At 41.5% G+C, this 20,478-nt stretch overlaps 1 protein-coding gene across 1 annotated transcript in view; it reads right to left on the minus strand.

Moving 5' to 3' along the window:
* TMEM135 (transmembrane protein 135) overlaps positions 1 to 20,478 on the minus strand; it is a 163,078-nt gene that overhangs the window by 89,618 nt on the left and 52,982 nt on the right. Inside the window, exon 5 of the mRNA XM_061457995.1 lies at positions 2,119 to 2,184. Coding sequence (XP_061313979.1) covers positions 2,119 to 2,184 — 66 coding nt within the window. The remainder of the gene's footprint in view (positions 1 to 2,118; positions 2,185 to 20,478) is intronic.

Here is a 20,478-nt window from a genome sequence, read left to right on the forward strand (position 1 = left end):
GCCTCCCTAGTTTGCAATTTCCAATAAACAAGTTGCTGTGCTTTGATTTTCACTGCCAAGTTCACACTTCCCAAACAGAATAGAGTCAACTTTAGTTCAGATTCAACTCTCCTTCTGGCTCCCTTTCTATTTACGCACTGTGCAAACATGCAGCAAATTTCTTGGAAGAGCTATAAAAGTATTTTATATGACTCTTGATAATTACATGTTTCTCCTGGAAAAATCAGTTTCATTTGATTAATGGCATTCCTTATTTTTAGAGGAAATAAATTATAATTCCACAATGGAATTTAATGGAAATATCTTCCTTGAGTGAAAATGTTTTTCTCCTCTGCATCAGATACATGATAAATATAGAAGAGAGAAAAAAGGTCTCTTCACTGTTCCCACTGCCCTCTTACACAAAAAGCCAACTCTGCACAACTCTTCTGTGCTTTATCTGTAAATTATCTGGCTCACCAACAACTGCATTTCTACTGAAGCCCAAGCAATACCTTGCAAATAATGCCACAGGACACACTACACCAGCGTAAAGTCCGCCATCATCACAGAGATGCACTTTCACCCTAACCATGGCCACATCCTCTCAGCACTCACCTTGCTGCTTCTCTCCAGCCCTTCAGGTAATTTAATTGATAAGAAAATCAGAGGGAATATCTGAAGAAGAAATTAAAACTTCTTCTACCACATCACTGAACTGAACTGGCTCAACATGAGATGAATCAGACACAGAAATTCCTAATACCCTTCGTAACAGAGATCTTTATGGCCTGCAATCACCCCCGTACTTTGTATTGCAGGGTGCAATACACTACACTTTAGGAAAAGATATCATTTGATTTTCCCACAGTTCACACCATTCACTGGGTAACTACAAGGATGGAGACCCCACAAACTCTTTGGACACCCTGGTCATTAAAACATGGAAAATTAAGTAACCTTCACTGCTAAAAACCTAAACAATTTGGAAGGGTTGCACATATCTCATCACTAACACTTCTGGAAATTGCACTACACTCTGCTGTAGGAAGAAATAAAGATTATTATATGGAAAGTATAAATCATCCATATATTTAGAAAAGCTAAAACAATGGACAACGGCATGACAAGAAATCACAGGCAAGGAGAATCACAGGATCAAGCCTTTCCTCATAGGAGAGGTGCTCCAGCCCCCCTGATCATTTCTGCAGCTCCTCTGGACCCTCATCTTCAGACACTGATGCAAACATGTATTACTTCATTTCAAACGAGAAATAAAAGCAACTTCATCAGTGTAAGGAATGTTTTACAGCACAGCTGGCATTCCGGCTAAGTCCAGATGCAGATTCCAGGCTGAATGCTGTGCCTACTACATGAATTCTCACCATTACCCAAGAATTTGATCAAAATCAGGTTATCATGAAAAACCACTGAGGTTTCTACATTTAAAACCTTACACACTCTCAGTTGCAGCAATGCCCAGACCAGTTTTCATTTCCAGTGTCATGATTGACTGCAATGTGATTTTCTTAAATGAAATTCAACCTAAGCATTAATTACACCCCCTAATACTGGAGGCATTTAATCAGCAATGCTTAGAACAATGTTTACCTGATAGAAAACCACACAAAGAAGGAAACAAACATTCACCATCAACAGAAGCATGTGTGAGCAACACAATATTCAAATATATTTATCCTCTTCAGAATAATTGATGTATTAATACTTCATACACTACCTACATTGTTATTTCTTGAAAGGAACAAAGGATGAATTTCTCTATATTCATGTAAATTTCTCTATATTCTGCAATTTCTAATAGAGAAAATGCAGTGAAAAATCACCTCACTAGAAGGACATTCTTGTGAGTCACTTCTATTATAAAGATAAATTGTGATGCAGGCAAAGAGAAAAACAAAGTGTATTTTAAAGGATACCTCATCTCCCACTGGGCAGGATTTAAATCCTTGTTTTCCTTTATAAAATCCCTACAACATAGGTATGCAAGTTATCTATGGCCCTGACTTCTTCACTTACCTGAAGACAATTCATCTCCCAGGAATTTATAAAGCATTATATCAATAAAACATTATACCACATGTGCAAAAAGAAAAGATATACAGGTATATTTAGCCTTACTTCTCCATGTCTTAACGGTGTGATCGTCCCTCGTGCCACTGCCATTCGGAACAAGGTTTCTGTGGCCTGCAGCAACAAACACACACAGAGATTCATTATTTAAAGAACAGACAACCCAGATCATGAAGGTTTGTTTTAAAGTGTCAGCTGCATTTAGCACCCATTTTACACTTGAAGCACTTCAGCAAGTTATTTAGAAGTGTCTGCAGAGGTTGGGTGAAGGTTTATTGCAGGGCAAAGAGGTCTATGGAGGATTTTGGTCCGTCCTGCAACACTGCGGCATTACACAAGGCTCTTCACTCAGGTTAGTGATGATCAACCTCATTTAATGGCCTTCCATAGGCTGCCAAGGAAAAGTGGGATACCAAGGGGGAAAACAGCTATATGGAATTTTACAACTCGTGAAGCTAATTCATGTTTTAAATTGCTGTTTAATATTATGCACTTAAATTAACGAATAAGTATCAAAAAAACAAGAGTATGATGCAACTCTGCTCCTAAAAGTACCTGAGCCCCTCTTAGCTCTTAGCAACAGTGTTATTACCAAACACAACATCATATGCAAATGACAGGGAACACAGCTTTGATTTAGGTTATATAATCTTGATTTAGGTTAACCTTTAGTTAGGTTGCATACTTTTCTGTACTAGTTGGCCCATCCTTTCTTTAATCCAGTGGGACAACATAGACTACTGCCTCTTGATGCAGGCTATAATAGAAAAAGAAGTGTAGGTTCTGTATCACATTTCTTTCTACAAGCTGCCTGCAAAGAAGCATGAAAAAAATCCACTGGTTACATAAAATCATGGATCAGCACATCAGTGTACACAAGAACAGATTTGTTTTCAAGGCTTGTTTCCATAGCAAGTAGTGAAGCAAGTTCCAGTTTCAAGTGTCACAAAACATGCTTTTTCTGGTTCAAATTAAAAACCCTATTCTAACATTTCAGAATCTATGTTCAAAACTAACTCACAGGCTGTTAAAAAAAAAAGTTTATAAGGTTTCTAAATAAAAGCAGTTGTAGTAGTTGATCTAAATAGTGATTTAGAAGCTAAGCAGCTCAATGCCTGCATGACTGCAGGACTTGTTGGGCTCATGCTACACCACCTTAAGCTCTATCTCAACAAGTACCATTTCAAAGACATCTCTTGAGATGAATTCTTCAGGCTTCCCAGGCGCAGATTAAGTGGAGTTTACTCTTATCTAAATACTTGCCTGCAGAAAAGAATCTGATAAAAGAGCTTTTAATTACCTTATGCTTCCCCCTATCTGTAAATGAATGTGTGAGCTTCAAAGCACTGCACTGCAAAATGTATTACTTCATTTACAACCCCAGGACCATGCAGGGCACTGCCCAAATGTGATTCTTCTTCTCAAACCCTTCTTCTTTGAGAGGTGAAGTGAACCTCACACAACCTTTGTGTTACCCAAAATTGGTTTCTTTCACTAACATTTTTAAGGATGATTCAACTGAATTGAGCATTCTGTCAATACAGCTGAGCTGCTTTTGTTTCTTTTGAAAAGCACTGGGGTGTGTGTCTTTCTTTTCACATCTACTAGTAGAAGATCTCTCTTAATACACTTGTACTCACACCATTAAAGCCAGATGTCAAAACCATTCAGAAACAAGGAATCACAGAGGATCCAGCACCACAGAGATCCTCCTGTGGGCCACTCTTGATGTGCTGAGCATCACTAAGAAGATCAATCAAGCTGCAATCACAGCTTCCCACTTAAACAGCATGGGGGGACAAGGCCACCTACAGCGATTCACTCGCTGACAATGACAAGGCTGGAGGAAAGCCCTACTGGGGTTTTAGGTATGCAAAATTCAAGAGGATTTTTGCTTAAAGAAGTTCATCTTTCAAATAGTAATCAGCCCAAAGCTTACTGCTGGTGCGATGTTTGTGGTGAAGGAGCCATTAGTAGAAAAACTAATCCTCGTATCCTTTGCACAAAGAAACCATGTTGAGATTCTAATATGGCACGGTCTTACATGGCATAAGAGGATGACACTGCTCAGAAATGTCTTTAACACCTTCAGAGAACTACAACACCTAACGATAAAAGCTATCAGTCTTAAAATCTGAATTTAATGGTGGTACGTCTGGTTTGGACACTACCCTGCACTGTCTTCAATTCCCATCTTTTCCCTTTCAGTCCCACAAATGCAGGCACACAGAGAATCGTTTGGCAGAGACCACCAGGTCATCAGGTCCTACTCAGGGACCCTGGAACAGGCCGCCCAGGGCTTGTTCAGGCACGTTTTCACCATTACAGTATTTCACGCAATGCTTTAATTGATAAGTCCACAAAACAATGCAATTTACAGATGGACTGTAAATTCCCTGTGCTTCCCAAAGAAGTACAGCCAAATTCTCTGTAAGTGGTAGAAAGGCTTTGTGCCAGCCAAGCAAAGGCCATGCAGGCCATACTCCCTCTGTAGTTTCTAGCTGTGTCCTGACACATGAAACGTCCAGCTAGCATTCCAGCTGTACAGGTTGGATATGGAGGAATAAGCATTGAGGTGGAAATACTTAAAATATAAATGTACCCAAAAGCCATCCCACCATGTTTCTGCGATGCTTATTATATCATACCCCCATAGACCTGCACACATCTCCAATTCCTCCTGTCTGTTCCCCATGCTACAGGCATTTGTATAGAGGCATCTGAGCCAAGCTCCAACTGAAGCTGGCTCATTGGCTGGAGAGGCTGGGATATCTCTACATTGTTCCGAGCATTCATTATAGGTGCTGGCAACTGACTGGGTGTTTTGGGACAGAAGGATGCCTCTCTCCCCCAACACATCTAGTTTACATTAGACACTTGTTCACTGAATGCCAAGCTTTTATATAGAATTATACTTATTGCTCTCTAATTTCAGTAACAGCATAAGTAATGTCATTCTTTTAAATGCTGAAAATATTAAAATAATCTTGTGGTTTATGTTAGGATGTGTAAGTGTGACTACGAAATACAACTCATTTATCATGTCAGGATAACTGATTAAAAAGGCAAAAATGCCCACTTAATAATCATAGTGTTCCCTAAGAAACCACCAAGCAGGAATTCAGATCATTCATCACTGCTTCTGCCTCTGTTAGCATTAAATGTTTCAGTATAATCAGGTTAAGAAGGTGTAAAAATTTCAGATTTATTAGCATCCAATTCACTGTGAATAAGCCTTAAATAAGACTCATTACAGGCTGAGGGGATGGCTTTGGATAGGTCTATTCAGAGACGGGAGGCAGAGGTCCACAGGAAAGCAAACTATCAACAGATGGTTTTAGTGATCCCAGTGTGAAATAAATGTGTTGCCAAGCTGATAGTCACTGAATCCTAACTCTGTGCTTCATTGTAAGGAATGCGCACTATGTTACATTATATGTGAGGTGAAACAGCAGCCTCCTGTATCTCACCACTCTGGAACATCATGAAGCTCTAATGTCATCTCCAGAGATGACCAATTATTCCCCCTTACAGAAAGCAGTTGTTCCTCTTCAAATTCCTTGCTAGGGTTAAAAGAGAAAAAGAAGAGGAGGAAAAAGAAGAGGAGGAAAAAGGAGGAAAAAGGAGCAAAGAAAGAGAAAGAGAGAAACCACTTGTATGAACCAGAACTAAAGGGAAAAAAAGCTGTACATTATTGATGGAGATTGCAGAAAAAAACAGTACTTCAGGTTCCAGATGTTTTGAATTTTCAAGGTATTCACAAAAAATAAACTGGTCTTATAATACTTCATCAAAATAGTGTTTTACCAGAGCTGAACCTGCAAACACAAGCAGAGGAAGGGACTGCTAATGCAAATTAACTGATTCAGAATCACAGGCTTTTAATCACCTGACAGATTTTGGCATCTACTTCTAACCATGCATTTAGAATCACAATTAAAAACCTATTTAAAGCTGTGGGCTGAAAGGCACAGACCTCTGGAAGTCACTCGCAGCAATTTCCAGATTTCATTAGAATTAAAACGGTGCAAACTGTTATAAGAATAGAAATGTATGGAATAGCATAAAAGGCTTTTCTTCACTCCTATTAAGTTTGCTGATCTTGGCTACCCAAGCTGGCTGACAGCTCTGACCTGTAAAATACGTATTTCTTCACAAAAAGCAAATTACATTAAAAAAGAAGGTTCTTGAGAGTCTATCCAAAATCACCAATAGCTTTTTTCAACTTGATTACATACTGCAAATGAACTAGTGTTACATCAGCTCACCAGCACACGGCTCGTGAAAACAAGCACGATGCTGTCAAACACATCTGGTGAGATCCAGAAGCACTCATCAACAGGAAAATGTACAAGTGTCTGAAAACCACCTTTTATCCTAATGCCTATCCACAAAAGTTCAAGTATAAGGCACTGGAACAGGGTGCCCAAAGAAGTGGTAAATGCTCCACCCCTGGCAGTGCTCAAGGCCAGGCTGGACAGAGCCTTGGCTCTAGTGCAAGGCATCCCTGCCCATGGCAGGCGGTTGGAATTGGATGATCTTAAGGTCATTTCTAAGCAAAAACCATTTCATGATTCTATGATTCTAAGCCTCTCCATCTGAACTGTACTCTAGAGGACAAATTAAACTGAACTGAGGAGCTTATTTGTTGTAACAGCTTTTGATAAATCACTGCAATACTGATAAAGAATTTACTGCCAATACATACATTTTACTCCTTTTGAATATATTTTAAATATATTAAAATACAACACTGAAGCTGAACTGATGCTTTTAAAGATACATAATTATATTTTTTTTACCCATAAATAACTTCATTCACCCCATTTTACAGATGTAAATTCCATGGACCTCTGTCTTTTACATTTTTAGAGAAGTCCAAATGTCCCCCCTGCATGCATCACTGCACCATCTCGTACAATGGGTACAGCAATACCTGACATTCCTTAGGCCCAGTGCAGGAGAGCGTCAGGTTCCAGATCATCATAAGAACCTGAATGTGCACAAATCCATGGGACCTGAGGAGATATCAGGACAACTGCAAGGGTGGTGAGACACTGGCTCAGGCTGCCCAGAGAAGTTGTGGATGCCCCATCCCTGGCAGTGTTTGTTTTTTCCAAGATGATGATAGGTGCTTTCCTTCAACATAAAAAGGACATGGAACTGTTGGAACAAGTCCAGAGGAGGCCATGAGGATGATCAGGGGACTGGAGCACCTCCCGTATGAAGACAGGCTGAGAAAGTTGGGGCTGCTCAGCCTGGAGAAAAGAAGGCTGCGTGGAGACCTCATAGCAGCCTTCCAGTATCTGAAGGGGGCCTATAGGGATGCTGGAGAGGGACTCTTCATTAGAGACTGTAGTGACAGGACAAGGGGTAACGGGTTAGAATTTAAACAGGGGAAGTTTATATTGGATATAAGGAGGAAATTCTTTACTGTGAGGGTGGTGAGCAATGGAATGGGTTGCCCAGAGAGGCTGTGAATGCTCCATCCCTGGCAGTGTTAAAGGCCAGGTTGGACTGAGCCCCGGATGACATGGTTTAGTGGGAGGTGTCCCTGTCCATGGCAGGGGTATTGGAACTAAATGATCTTAAGGTCCTTTCCAACCCTAGCCATTATGTTCTATTCTATTTTACTCTATTCTACTCTCCTGACTTCTCTGCCTTTTCTTCTCCCTTTCCTTACTCCCGCCCTACTCCCAGAAAGCTCTTGGTATTTACACTAGGATTACTGATCCCAGCCCATAACTGGCGTTCACCTTTCTCTACTTTTCTCTGTACAAAAGACTGAAAAACTCAACGCTGCAATTAGCTAAATATCAGGAAGCCAGGGAAAAAAAAAGTAAAACTCCATCAGTATAATGCTCATGAACTGAAATACCAGGCCAGCAGCCAGCATGGAAACTGGAGAAATAGACCATTTAATCTCTGCCCTGACAGAAACACCACACAGAGGAGGTCCACGCAAGGCTGCCTCGCCTTGCCAGCACTGAGCATCTGAGAAACGATGCACTGAAGCCAGCTCAAACCTTCCTCCCTTCCACTTGCCCTGCAGCATGATGGAGAACAGCTGCCAGCCAGGCTGCAGAAAGCACATCAGCACTGTCAAAAATGGTTTTGATTAGTAATGCTGACTGACTGAATCAAAGATAAGAGCAAAAGACCACTCTGGACAGCCCAGAAGATATGAGCATGCTTACATGTAGCCAGTGCTCCCCCAGGTCTCAGAGGCAGAGAACTCTATGAATGCCCAGCTCCAAACTGGTGAGAAGGAGCATACGCAGCCATCCATCCACTGGGCACCATCCCTGCAGTGGGAAGACTTCCCACCTCCCTCCATTTCAGTTGGAACTGATCCACAGGAGATGTTTCTGCTGCCTGGAACAAGAAGCAGAAACAACAAGTCTGCCAGGCTTGGTGCCGCCACAGGTGTTGGGATGCCAGGGAACACTGCCCTCAGCCCACCACTGTCCCAACCTCCAACACTGTATAGAATCATAGAGCAGCTTGCTGTGAGTTGGAACTCATCCAGTTCCAACCCCCTGCCACAGGCAGGGACACCTTCCACTAGAGCAGGTTGCTCCAAGCCCCATCCAACCTGGCCTTGAACACTGCCAGGGATGGGGCAGCCACAGCTTCTCTGGGCAACCTGTAGACACATCATAGATTTGTTGGAAGGAGTCCACCCACAGCTCCCTAGTGAGTTATTAGGACATCTGAGAGCAAAATCCACAGACCCTGATCCCTATTCTCCACTCTAACCCCTGGACAATGGCAGAGATTTAAACACTCAATGACAATCTATTGCAACAGCCTTGGGTCTTGTAACATAGACATTTTCAAGTTTCACTATAACCACTAAATTAATGAGCTGCATAGTTAAACAGCTTCATTTCATACCATCCAAGCATGTGTTCTGGAATTCCAGACTCATTTAAATATAGCCATTTACAATTCCTTTATCTGCCTTTGTTGACCAGACTTTCCTGCTAGCGTGAACTGTGAGCGGGTTCAAGTCAGTGCATTCCCTACAAGCTTTACGAGATTCATGTTTAATGTGTTTCACAACCATGGTCCTTTTTCTCTAGGGGATTACCTCATCTTTTACATTTCCCACTGGTAGCAATTCAAAGTAGCAGCTCTCAGTATTTGCAAATGGAACAAAAATTCCTTTGTCTCAATTGGTTTGTTTCCATGTATTGTAATTTACCCACAGAGCTATGAGTTAAACTAATGCAAACCTCATCTAAAAGACACTTCCAAGCTAGTGATTTATCCTCCCCATGCTGTAAACTAGAAGCATTATAGACTAAGTCTACTCTGAATGAGGCCCTCAACTCACTTTCCCAACCTTACTGTTTAAACATGTGTATGTCCTGTAATCTTTCTGAACTAATTAGAAACAGAACACACAGGTTAATGCTATTGATGCTTAGAAAAATGCCTCCCTCCTCTGTGTGGAAAAGTTTCACTGATGTTGGATAACAGCTAAATCTTGTTCGATGAGGGGTATGTATATTGCACTTAGCAAGAAATGAATTGTTGTGATTTCATTTATCACATTGGTTCTCCATAACAAACACATCAAATGCTGATTGTAATTGATTAAAACCACTTAAGACTAAATGATCAGCAAGAAATTTCAGGAAGTCGCAAGATATATGGGGAATGGGAATTAACCACCAACATGGTGGAGTAGCCTGAATTATTTCTAGAAATCAACTTTTTTTTTGTAGGAGAGCTAAAACTTTCAGGGCTTAGAACACTGGGAGAGCTGGCAGAGGCTCTGCTCAACCCCTCCCTGCCCTTGAGAAAGCTGTTCGTATTTTGCCCATGAGTAACTAATAGAAATCTCCATTCACAGGCTGCATAATGCTCAGTTTGCAAAAGGAGCCATTTCAGATCAACTGAATGAGCAAGATTTCTTCTTCCCAAGCATCTCTCTTCAAAACTGATATAAGCACAGCCTTGCCAGGGGCTGAGATGAGCTGCCTCTGCCAAGCAGCGCAGGGCCCATGGCAAAGCACACTTGCTCACTAGCTTTCTCTTTCCAAGAAAGGCAGGAAGCTTTTATCACAAGGCCAATCTCAGAAGGAAGCCACACTTCTCTTTACACACACTATGAGAAGGGCCATGACTATTCTGAACACTAGAACTGTTGACAGAAGCCACAGTGCAATTGTGCTGCAGCAGCTTTGCTTTTTGATAGTCAAGGTTTTCATCTATCACCTACCCACAATCACTGAAACGTTACACAAACACGCAACAGGGAGAAGTAATGTCTGTCAAATCAGCTCAGAGAAAAAGTATCAGAACTCACCACCCATAATTTAGTGGCTAAAGAACGCTGCATTTCCAAACATGCAGAATTTATCCATGTATAATAACTAAGTTTAAACACTTCGGTTTCTCTGTCGTGCCAGGAGCTCAATACTCCTCCCTCCTGCTCTTGAATGTTTTCCATGAGGGGAAGCTAACTGGAGTGACCCTGCCAATGAATGAATTACTGCAGCCAGCCCAGCAGCAGGCCTGGAGGACAAACACCAAGCATCAATGCAGAAGAAAACACCTCTAGCAAGATGAACTAATAAAATACCCCTAAAAACCACGGTATCCACCGGACTCACCCCCCTGAGACGAAGTTGGCTACGATCTCCATGTCCTGAAACACGTTAGATCCAAAAGGGCTCTCAGTCAGGCCTGCTCGACCATACTGCAACAGCCAAAATTACTGCCATGAATTGATTTCAACACTATGAAAAATCCTTGCTTGGTGTATAATGACCTGGTAATTAATGCCAACCCTAACAATAACTGGGCATGGTTTTAATATAGGGAAGAGAGCTTAACCATCTTTAACGCAAGAAATAAGAGACTTGATTTCTACTATCACATACCAGTGGTCTCATTGGCTATTAGCCTTCCATCAAGGTTTGCATGGTTGCTACGGGCAATGGTACAAGAAGGAAACAAAGCTACGCAGTGATCAATGCCGGGTCTGCAAAACCCCTGCTTCACTTCCTCTGAATGTGGAAGGCAAATCATGAGCAAAGCAGGAAGAACCACAACGAGATCATTGCTAAAACAAGTCCACATGAAAGAGCTGCATTCTAGCTTCTGTTCTTCTCATACCAAGCAGTTCTAGTGTCTCAACATAAGAAGGACATGGAGCTGCTGCAGCAAGCCTAGAGGAGGCCACAAGGATGATCACGGCCATTAAAGCAACATTTAAACTTACTTCTTCTTTTCAGTGACAATGACAACAAGGACTGAGTTTCCTCTTACAAGACAATACATCCATAAAAGAGCAAAACACTGCTACAAAAAAAAACAACAACAAAGCCTGTGTAAGAACCTGGTCTTTTGCACATTAAAGTTCACAGAATTTTTACAACGTTCTGAAACAGATACATTAGCCCCAAACATGGGGGTAATCTCATCCATATCACAGAAACCAATCTCAAACATACCATACTAACCAAATGATTCTAGAACACAGTACTTCTCTGGGATTAGTATTTTATTCATGAGGAGTTTGCACTATTAATCTAATCTGTTACACTGCCCAATACACAATTCCTGTACACGAAGACATCACCATTCAATTTTCCTTTAAGACACTTCTTTGGAAAACTGTCCATCCACATTTCATTTTTGCCCCATAAGCCAACAACTAATTGAATTGTTAAACGAGAATTAGCAGATGAATGTGTAGTGGTACATTAAATGTAGGTGTAACTAAAACGTACTCTTTATGAGAACATGAAATCTCCATGTCCCAATGCACATCATTCACACCGAGGAAAGGCAAACGAGGTTTTTAATCCTCAGTTGAACGTGCACATTTCTCAGGGTAACAAAGGCAGCATCACCAGTAAATCACCTCCTAAATTTAGCAAACCCAGGAAGTGCAGTATGGTGCTAAGGTACTGCAAGTGATGTAGGGCTTTAACACAACATTGGGAAAGTTGGGAAGGCAATAAGGAGATGGCTTAAACTTCAATTTCAATGTAAGCTCAAGTTCTTGCTGCCCACCCCAGGGGCACACACACCACCGAATCCCTTCCCCAGACCACTGTATTAATCCTACATTTACCTAGTCTCTTCATGTTAAACATGTGAGGAAGTAAAAAAAACACTTATGGATTTTAAGATCTACACCAAACACCTCAACCAAGGACAAAATAACAAGAGAGAGATTTTTGGACCAGAAACAAAATGCACACTTACTCCTGGCAAGATTTAAGGGTACCAAAATGCATGTAGTAAGTCTGTTACATAAACTGCACGGGGTTGCATGGATAAGCATGTTTGTTTGAACATCCTGTACGTTAGCACAGCCAAAGAATAGCTCATGCCTCTTGAGGAAAGTACATAAATCACACTTACAGAAGAAGGAACTGTATAAGGAATGTAGCGATACTGAAAACAACTTAAGAGACTGGGGCAGACAATCAACCAAGTCTAAACCATGCTGTGTTCCCCATCAAACGAGCAAATTAATCCTGGTAAGTGCAGAAACATCAACTGGGCTCATACATCAGACTGTCTGATGGCTCGTCTGGGCTTGCACTTCAGAAAGCTTTCAAAACCTGGCTGAAGAAAGGATGCGCTCATTTTGCAAACACTCAGAGCATCTAACACCAGGTTAAGCTACCACGCACCAGGCTAGGTCTTCCGTTATAAGCTTTGCCCTCTAGTCTGTCAGATGTTAGAAGTCTCACCTCTTCACAGGATCCCAGAATGGTCTGGGTTGGAAGGGACCTTAAAGCTCATCCAGTTCCAACCCCTGCCACAGGCAGGGACACCTTCCACTAGAGCAGCTTGCTCCAAGCCCCATCCAACCTGACCTTGAACACTGCCAGGGATGGGGCAGCCACAGCTTCTCTGGGCACCCTGTGCCAGTGCCTCAGCACCCTCACAGGGAACAACTTCTTCCTAATATGTAATCTAAATCTCCCCTCTTTCAGCTTGAAGCCATTCCCATTGTCCTATCACTACATGCCTTTGTAAAAAGCCCCTCTCCAGATTTCTTCATTGACATAACGCACAGGGGAAAAAAAGGAAAGTGCTAAAACTGATCAGTTTTGTTGGCATTTAAAGGAGTTCATAATCAAAACACTGGAAAAACGGTTAGCTGGAACTGCCAGCAGTAAGATGCTGCAGCTGTGTCCCAGGCTTTACACTAACATAAGTATCCATCTAGGAATGTGCTCTGCTAGCAGTCAGCTCCTCCCCTTAGTAGACAGAGGGAAGGATTAATTACCCTTGTACAAAAGCCTCCGGATAAAACAGCTTCAAGTAGAGTAGTGAGGTGTGGTTTTGCTGTTTCAAACATGGGTCTTATCAAAGGAAGCAGCAGGTGCTCATCTGCGGTAAGGCTTTTAAAGGTCCAGTAAGTGTTTAAAACCTAAGTTATCAACCAGAAGACTCCAAAAATAAAGGCTAACGGGAAAGGTTTGTCATCAGGCTGGGAGAGGTCTGTCATCAAACCGGCCATTAAATTATACTGGTTAGTACAAGCTGCAAGGAAATCCGAATCCAAAAATTCATCCCGATAACTGGAAAAGGCCCTATAGGCCCTCCTGCCTCCGGAAAAACAGGAGGGGACATTTTATGTGTTATCTTTAATTATCTTGACTCCTACCACAGAGGGTCTTTACCAGTTTCTTCCTAGGCACCAAGCTTTCACTTCCACTATATACTACAGATGGAGGTGCAGCAACACAGAGTGTAAACAGACAGACCCCATTACAGCTTCCAGAAGGCAAAGTGGAGAAGTGAATCGGGATTAGGCTTTCAGAAGCTGCTGGAGTCTCTGTGGCTGGCACCCTCTGAGCCAGCAAGGCAGGATGAATGGATCCCTCAGTGGTTTCCAGTAATTAGGTCTGTTTCTGAACCTGGTGCTTCTATTGCTCCGCCTGCACTAATTGAGCACAATGCCAAACGCTGCTCTGAAACGCCAAACGGCAACTTTAACAACCTTATAAAGCGGCCACGAATACAGATTCCCTTTTTTCCTTATTAAAGACTGGCTAACTTGTCACTACACAACACAGAGAGCTGGAAAGTGTCCAAACAGGCTCTGTAAGTGTTGTTTTATTAGCCTGAGACTGTTAATAAATATATTGTAAACGAGCTATACTTGCTTGGGTGGATGTAAGGAAACAACTGCATCACTGTTCTTACAACATTTGCTATTTACTCTAGTTCTTCACTTCTTTATCCTAGTTACACTGTTTCCTACAGCAGTTTACCTTAGCAACTGACATTTATTTGGTCCATAAATTACCCTCACGCAGTTTAGTGCTCTTTCATAAATTTTACAAACACAACACTTGGAGAACATGGACTCGGATTAATTCAAGCCATGCCTATACAAATCTAACATTCCCTTTAACGTTTTTACTTACTGCTGATTTCGGAGAACAGGGATGGACAAAGGCTTTTCTCTTCCCTTTAACCAGGTGTGGTTTTAAACTTCATCTATACACATAAATATGTATTTTCGTGTATCTTATTACCCGTGTGCCACAGCTGATAATGCATAATCTGTATTGAACTGTCTTCCAAGGACTTGGCATACTGAGCTACAAATTAGACCCTTTCATTAAGAGAAACTTAACTGATTCTGAACAATTTCCACGTTTGATTTTACACTAGAAGACTTTCATTACCTAATTTAGATGTTAGAAACAGCTTTAGCTAATTCTAACTCTTGATGTTAAAAGCCTTTAAAGAGTAAAACTTGACGCCTGCAATAAAAGCTCAGGAAATTTGAAAAAGGGCTTGTTTCTTACAGGAACAATGTTGAGGTACATGTTGGTAGAGAGGTACAGTAAATATTAAAGTAACTCCAGTATTCTAATGTTTTTTATGCCTAAGTTCAGTTTTAAAAGGGAAGAATAAAGCTATTGTTATACAACTGTGGCGTATGAATATACTTGAATAAATATTCAATAAATATAGCAATACTAGTGCATACACAACAATATAGGAACATATATATGAGACATATATGACAATGAATGTAATCATAGAATCACGGACTGGTTTGTGTTGGAAGAGACCTTAAAGCTCACCCAGTTCCAACCCAAGGCCACAGGCAGACACCTTCCACTAGAGCAGGTTGCTCCAAGCCCCTGCATCCAACCTGGCCTTGAACACTGCCAGGGATGGGGCAGCCACAGCTTCTCTGGGCACCCTGTGCCAGCGCCTCAGCACCCTCACAGGGAAGAGCTTCTGCCTAAGAGCTCATCTCAATCTCCCCTCTTTCAGTTTAAAGCCATTCCCCTTTGGTCTGTCCCTACATGGTCCTGTAAAAAGCCCCTCTCCAGCTTTCTTGCTGGCCACTTAAAGCACTGGAATCTGCTCTAAGGTCTCCCTGGAGCACTTAGGCACTTAGTATGCTATTTAGCCATACCTCTTTCCTATTTTGCAAATATATTAAAATCTGCTATGCTTTGTACAGAAAAACATGGTCCCAATGGGTCAGAGCAACAGCAGGTGCTGTGCACACGCTGCTCTGGACTCCCCTGCTTCCTTCACACAAAGACTTCAGGCTCCCCCCACACACACAACTTAGGCTGAGCAGCATAAATAACCCATCACTAACCTATACACACGTTCTCACTTAGCACACTGCCCTGTGTGAGGCAGCTTCATACAGGATTGGAGGCAGAGGATGCAGTGCTGGGTTTGTGTCAGAACCTGTCACTGGTCACTCACTCGCTGTGACAGCAGGGACAGATCTGCACGTCCACAGCCTGCAGCACACACATCCCATTCCAGACAGCACGGAGGGTTGCTCCCAGGCATATATAAACTGCACAGATATTTAATCTGACATGACATCTTTGTGAACAATTTAAGCTAACACAGCAGCACAGTAAAACCTTAGAGATATGATAAATAATTTACAAGAGCAGCGCAGTCACTACCAGTGTTTGTTTTCTCAGTGGTCTTTATTAAACCGAATCACTAGGATTAAAGCTACTACAACAAAAACTGGAGACAGACATGAGTGGGTTGACAACTTTGCTGTTTGTTTAAGCCAGCCTTGCTGAAGAGACTCGAGTTAAATATGACCAGAAATAAATCTGTCATAACACAATTTCAATCCTCCGATCTCTGGAACCAATTAACTTTGGGAAAGTTTCTGAAGGGCCACCCAGTAATAAACACAAAATAATTTGTGTCTGCTGTCTTGTTTGTGATAATTTTTTTTATTGCTACCTCAGTTTCAGATGTCAGAGTAATGACTTCCACATTCCGATTACAATGAGAATTGAATCCATATGGAAAAGACGCTCAAAGCCATCAAAATCAAAAGAACTCCTCTTAGTTCTAACTTCTACAGAGTGCAGTTTAGAAAGCTTAACATTTTGACCATTCTTAACCAAAAAAAGGACATTTTTACTACTATTACTGAAAGAATTAGCTATGTAACGGGAGGACATATCTATTAGTTCAGGGAAATGTTAATGTAATCTATTTTAATTAAAAGTCTCTAGCAAAAAATACCATTTAACCCTTTGAATCACGGAACAGTCATAACTGCCCAAATGATTTCACTTCCTGCTATAATTATTTAGGAAATACACATTATTATGAGTAAATAATGGTCTACACTTTCAGGTATTTACATCGCAGATTCCATATACAACACATTTATCTTCCCACTCAAAGTACACTGAGGAAACTGCTGAGACCACAAAGCCCTTTCAGAGTCTCCTCCTTTCCTCAGTCACAAAGGCATAGTCTTTTCCACCCCTCCAACCTTCCTCTCCTGAATACTTGTTTCTAACTAGGTAACAGAATAACGAGAGTAACAGGCAGAGCTACTATAGGCATTTACAGTTCTTTGAAATCATTCAGCATTTCTCTGTATTTCTTTTTCAAAAATTATTATTTCTGCCTATATTTCCTATGACAACTAATCAGGCCAAGAGCTTTTAAGCTAGTGAGGCAGGAAAGGGAAGAAGGTCTTATTAATCAGAGTCACAGAATGGTCTGGGTTGGAATGACCTCTAAAGCTCATCCAGTTCCACCCCCCCGTCAGAGGCAGGGACTCTTTCCACCAGACCAGGTTGCTTCAGGCCCCATCCAACCTGGCCTTGAACACTGGCAGGGATGGGGCAGCCACAGCTTCTCAAGGCAACCTGCAGTCACATCAGATTTGTTGGAAGGAGTGATGCATTTACCTCACACCTCTTTTAATACTTAACTATTTTATTAGCAGTATGGCAACAGCCAAAGAAAAGACTCCTTCCCCTTCCTAATGATTTCTGCTTAAGTATTGTACACTAGGAGCAATTAAGTTTCACACTGAATGCAGCAGTCCCACCCTTTCCTGGCTGCATAGAGAACGACATACCGTGCTACCAAGGCAGCCAGAAATCCAGTGATATACTAAAAGACACATTAAAGAGCAAGTTTCATATTGCTAAAATGCTCCTCATCTCCATCCACTACAACAGAGACTTCTGTATCTGTCAGAGACAAGTAACTTCAGCTGAATAGAGTGCCTTCCACTACCTGTATACACTAACAAAGGATTCAGTGAGGTAAGCTACACCCCCCGTCGGCATGCACTATCTCTCATACCTGGATGCTAACAACAAACATGCACTGTCTGTCCAGAGATTCCATAGCATAAGAGGTCCATGGCCCACCTTGCTCTGTACTTGGTCTCTAACAGCAAACAGTGACAGCGGCCTAAAAAATGCCTTCCCTGCTATACACTTCAGCAAACTACAGGGCAGAGCTGAGAGAAGATGATGCAGGAGCTTCACATTCACTGCCCTAGGGAATTCTTTCCCCCATGATTTCTCTTGTCGCCCACAAGAAAGCTTTCAGCGCCCAGTGTCCTGTATCAGTGAGCTCCTCAGTACAGCCTGTGCGTGTACATCAGTTTGTTTTGAACAGCTAACTCTGGCATCTCTTCATTTCTTGTATTACAAGTGAACAGTTCATCACCGTTCTCCCTCTCTGTACAAACACCATTTTACATACTTGTCTGCTACTCCTCCTCAGCCATCCTCCCCCAGGCTAAGTTTACTTACTTTAGCTCCTCCACTTACACGTGTTCTTCAACACCTTTGCATCTTTATTTTTCCACAAGGTACTTTCTCTACTTCTGTTACACTTTAAAGAGGACCAGAACTGCAGACAGCAGTAAAGCTGTCAGCACACCCATGATTCATAGAGTGTCACGATAATGATTTTTGTGTTTCATCCTCTATTTCCCAAGCATCCCTAATACTAGGCTGAGGGGGGTGGAAGGAGTTTAATAACTACAAAGTGTTGAACTGACATTCTCCTCATAATTCCAGCTTCCTGTTGCGCTGAGCAGTAATTCACATTCTAACATCATGTATATAAAAAAGGACTTTTTTCCCCACATGCACTGAATCTCTGCCACTTGGTCAACAGAACAGTATCCCGAGAGTCTTCTGCATGTCTCCACAACCAGCTCTCCTTTTCACAACCCTAGATTATAAAACTCTTAAGTAGTTCAACTTTGTCTTCTCACCTTCCTCTCTTCCAGAGCATTTATCAGTGCTCTTGCCCACTGCCTGGTATTTTGCCCTGTGTGACCCTCATTTTTGCAATGCCACCCCAAAAATTCTGTGGCTGAACTGGAAGAGCTAAAAATGGAGTTAGCAATATGAACAAAGGATAAAGAAAAACAGTTTCTGCGCTCCTAAATTCAGCATAAAGATGTGCATATAACTTTTCTATATTTATTTTTTACCTGCAGAATAGGAGTATTTGATCTATTCTTATCAACCATTCTTGGTATTCTCTTTTTCAGCAATTATTTGCCTTTTTTCTGACCAATCTATTTTTCCAGTTTTCTTCTGAAGACACATCTTATAAGTCTTTAAGCTTTTCAGGTTACTCTGAAGGAGTACAAAGGAAAATCTATCCATATTTTAAATTACTAAATCCTGGGTTTTAAATTAAAATAAGTTTTCGAGACAAGCACACAAATCACAACATCTCCATCCTTTTTCCATATTCTCACTTTCCCTTTTCTTTCTCAGCCTCCACAAAACACATGGAGAAATTCATAAGCTTCCCTTTCTGCTCATTTTTCCTGCTTTATCACCTACTAAATGCTTACTAACCCAAAAGGGTTGGGCAAAAGGGGGGCAACTGCCAGCTTTGCTCCAGTGGTGCCACCCTCGCTACTTGTGGTTTTACCACTTCCAGCAGTGTCCACTGTTTCAGACTACAACTGCACTAAGCTGCATCTTCCTGGGAGTCAGGGGATGGCTTTACCCAATAATGCTGCTATTTCAGATGAAAAGGGGGGACATGGAGGATCATCCTATGTTGTTGTGGTTTAATGAGCTGCATTTCCTCTCATAATTCATTTTATCAATCTAATAGATAATAAATGATTGCTTTAAAATATTCCAAAAGATCCCTATGGGGTTATTTTGTTCCCAAAAGTCAGTATTAGCATTATCACCAAACCTGTGAGGTATTTATCACCGAATCACCTGTTCAAGCTATCTGTAAACTCCTGCCCCATTTGTTCCCACCCTTTTTCCTTGACAATATAAAGAAACACCTTATCTCGTTCATTAAAGTTTAACACAAATATACTCTGCAAACTTATTTTCTTTAACAAAACAGGCATCTCATCAGGGAGACTTGCTCTTATTTTTCTAACCAACAGGTAAATAGCACTGAAGTAAGAGATTAATGAATTCTCTGCATTGAAAGTTACAAGTCAGAATTTAAAGCAACATTTTGAACGCTGCTGGAAGATAAATATGCCACAGAGTACAAAACAGCAGTAACCAAGGATCAGTGTAGAATTACTATTTCAGCAAATATTTACTGCACTTAAATAAAGTTCAACCAGTGAAGACTTGGTGGGTTGAACAGAATGAAGAGAACCATGCCTGCACTACAGCCCCTAAAGGTGCTACGGTGCTATGGCTTCATTTAGGTATGCCCATCGTGTGGGACCCATACGTACCGCCTGATGGTGATTTTGCACACAAGATGCCTCATGAACTGAAAACGGGATGTTAGAAGTGAATGCAAACTACAGGTTTTGTTTCTTAGGGTACTGCAAAACACCAACTGACTTTCTTGTCTTCATTTTAATGCCAACAGTTTCTTTGATTTCAATAAATCTCAAGTAATCCATCATCTACTTTTGCTCATGATGCTTGCCGACCAGCTGCTATGCCAGCCTTTCTTAACCCAGTGGCAAAATTCCTGTAGCTACACTTTCCTGACACTGCTCCTAACTCCCTTCTGTTTACAGTTCACAGCTCTTCTGGAAAACCTTTGCTGCACGGACTGAAGGTTTTCCACACCCCAGACCTGTGTTTGCGGCTCCCTTCCACATGAGAGGATTGTGGTTCACACAAATCAGTTTGACTTTAA

This window comes from Pezoporus flaviventris, unplaced genomic scaffold (assembly GCF_033815535.1).
Source record: "Pezoporus flaviventris isolate CSIRO_AGI_PZ_B2104156 unplaced genomic scaffold, CSIRO_AGI_Pfla_v1 ptg000025l, whole genome shotgun sequence".
Lineage (NCBI taxonomy): Eukaryota > Metazoa > Chordata > Aves > Psittaciformes > Psittacidae > Pezoporus > Pezoporus flaviventris.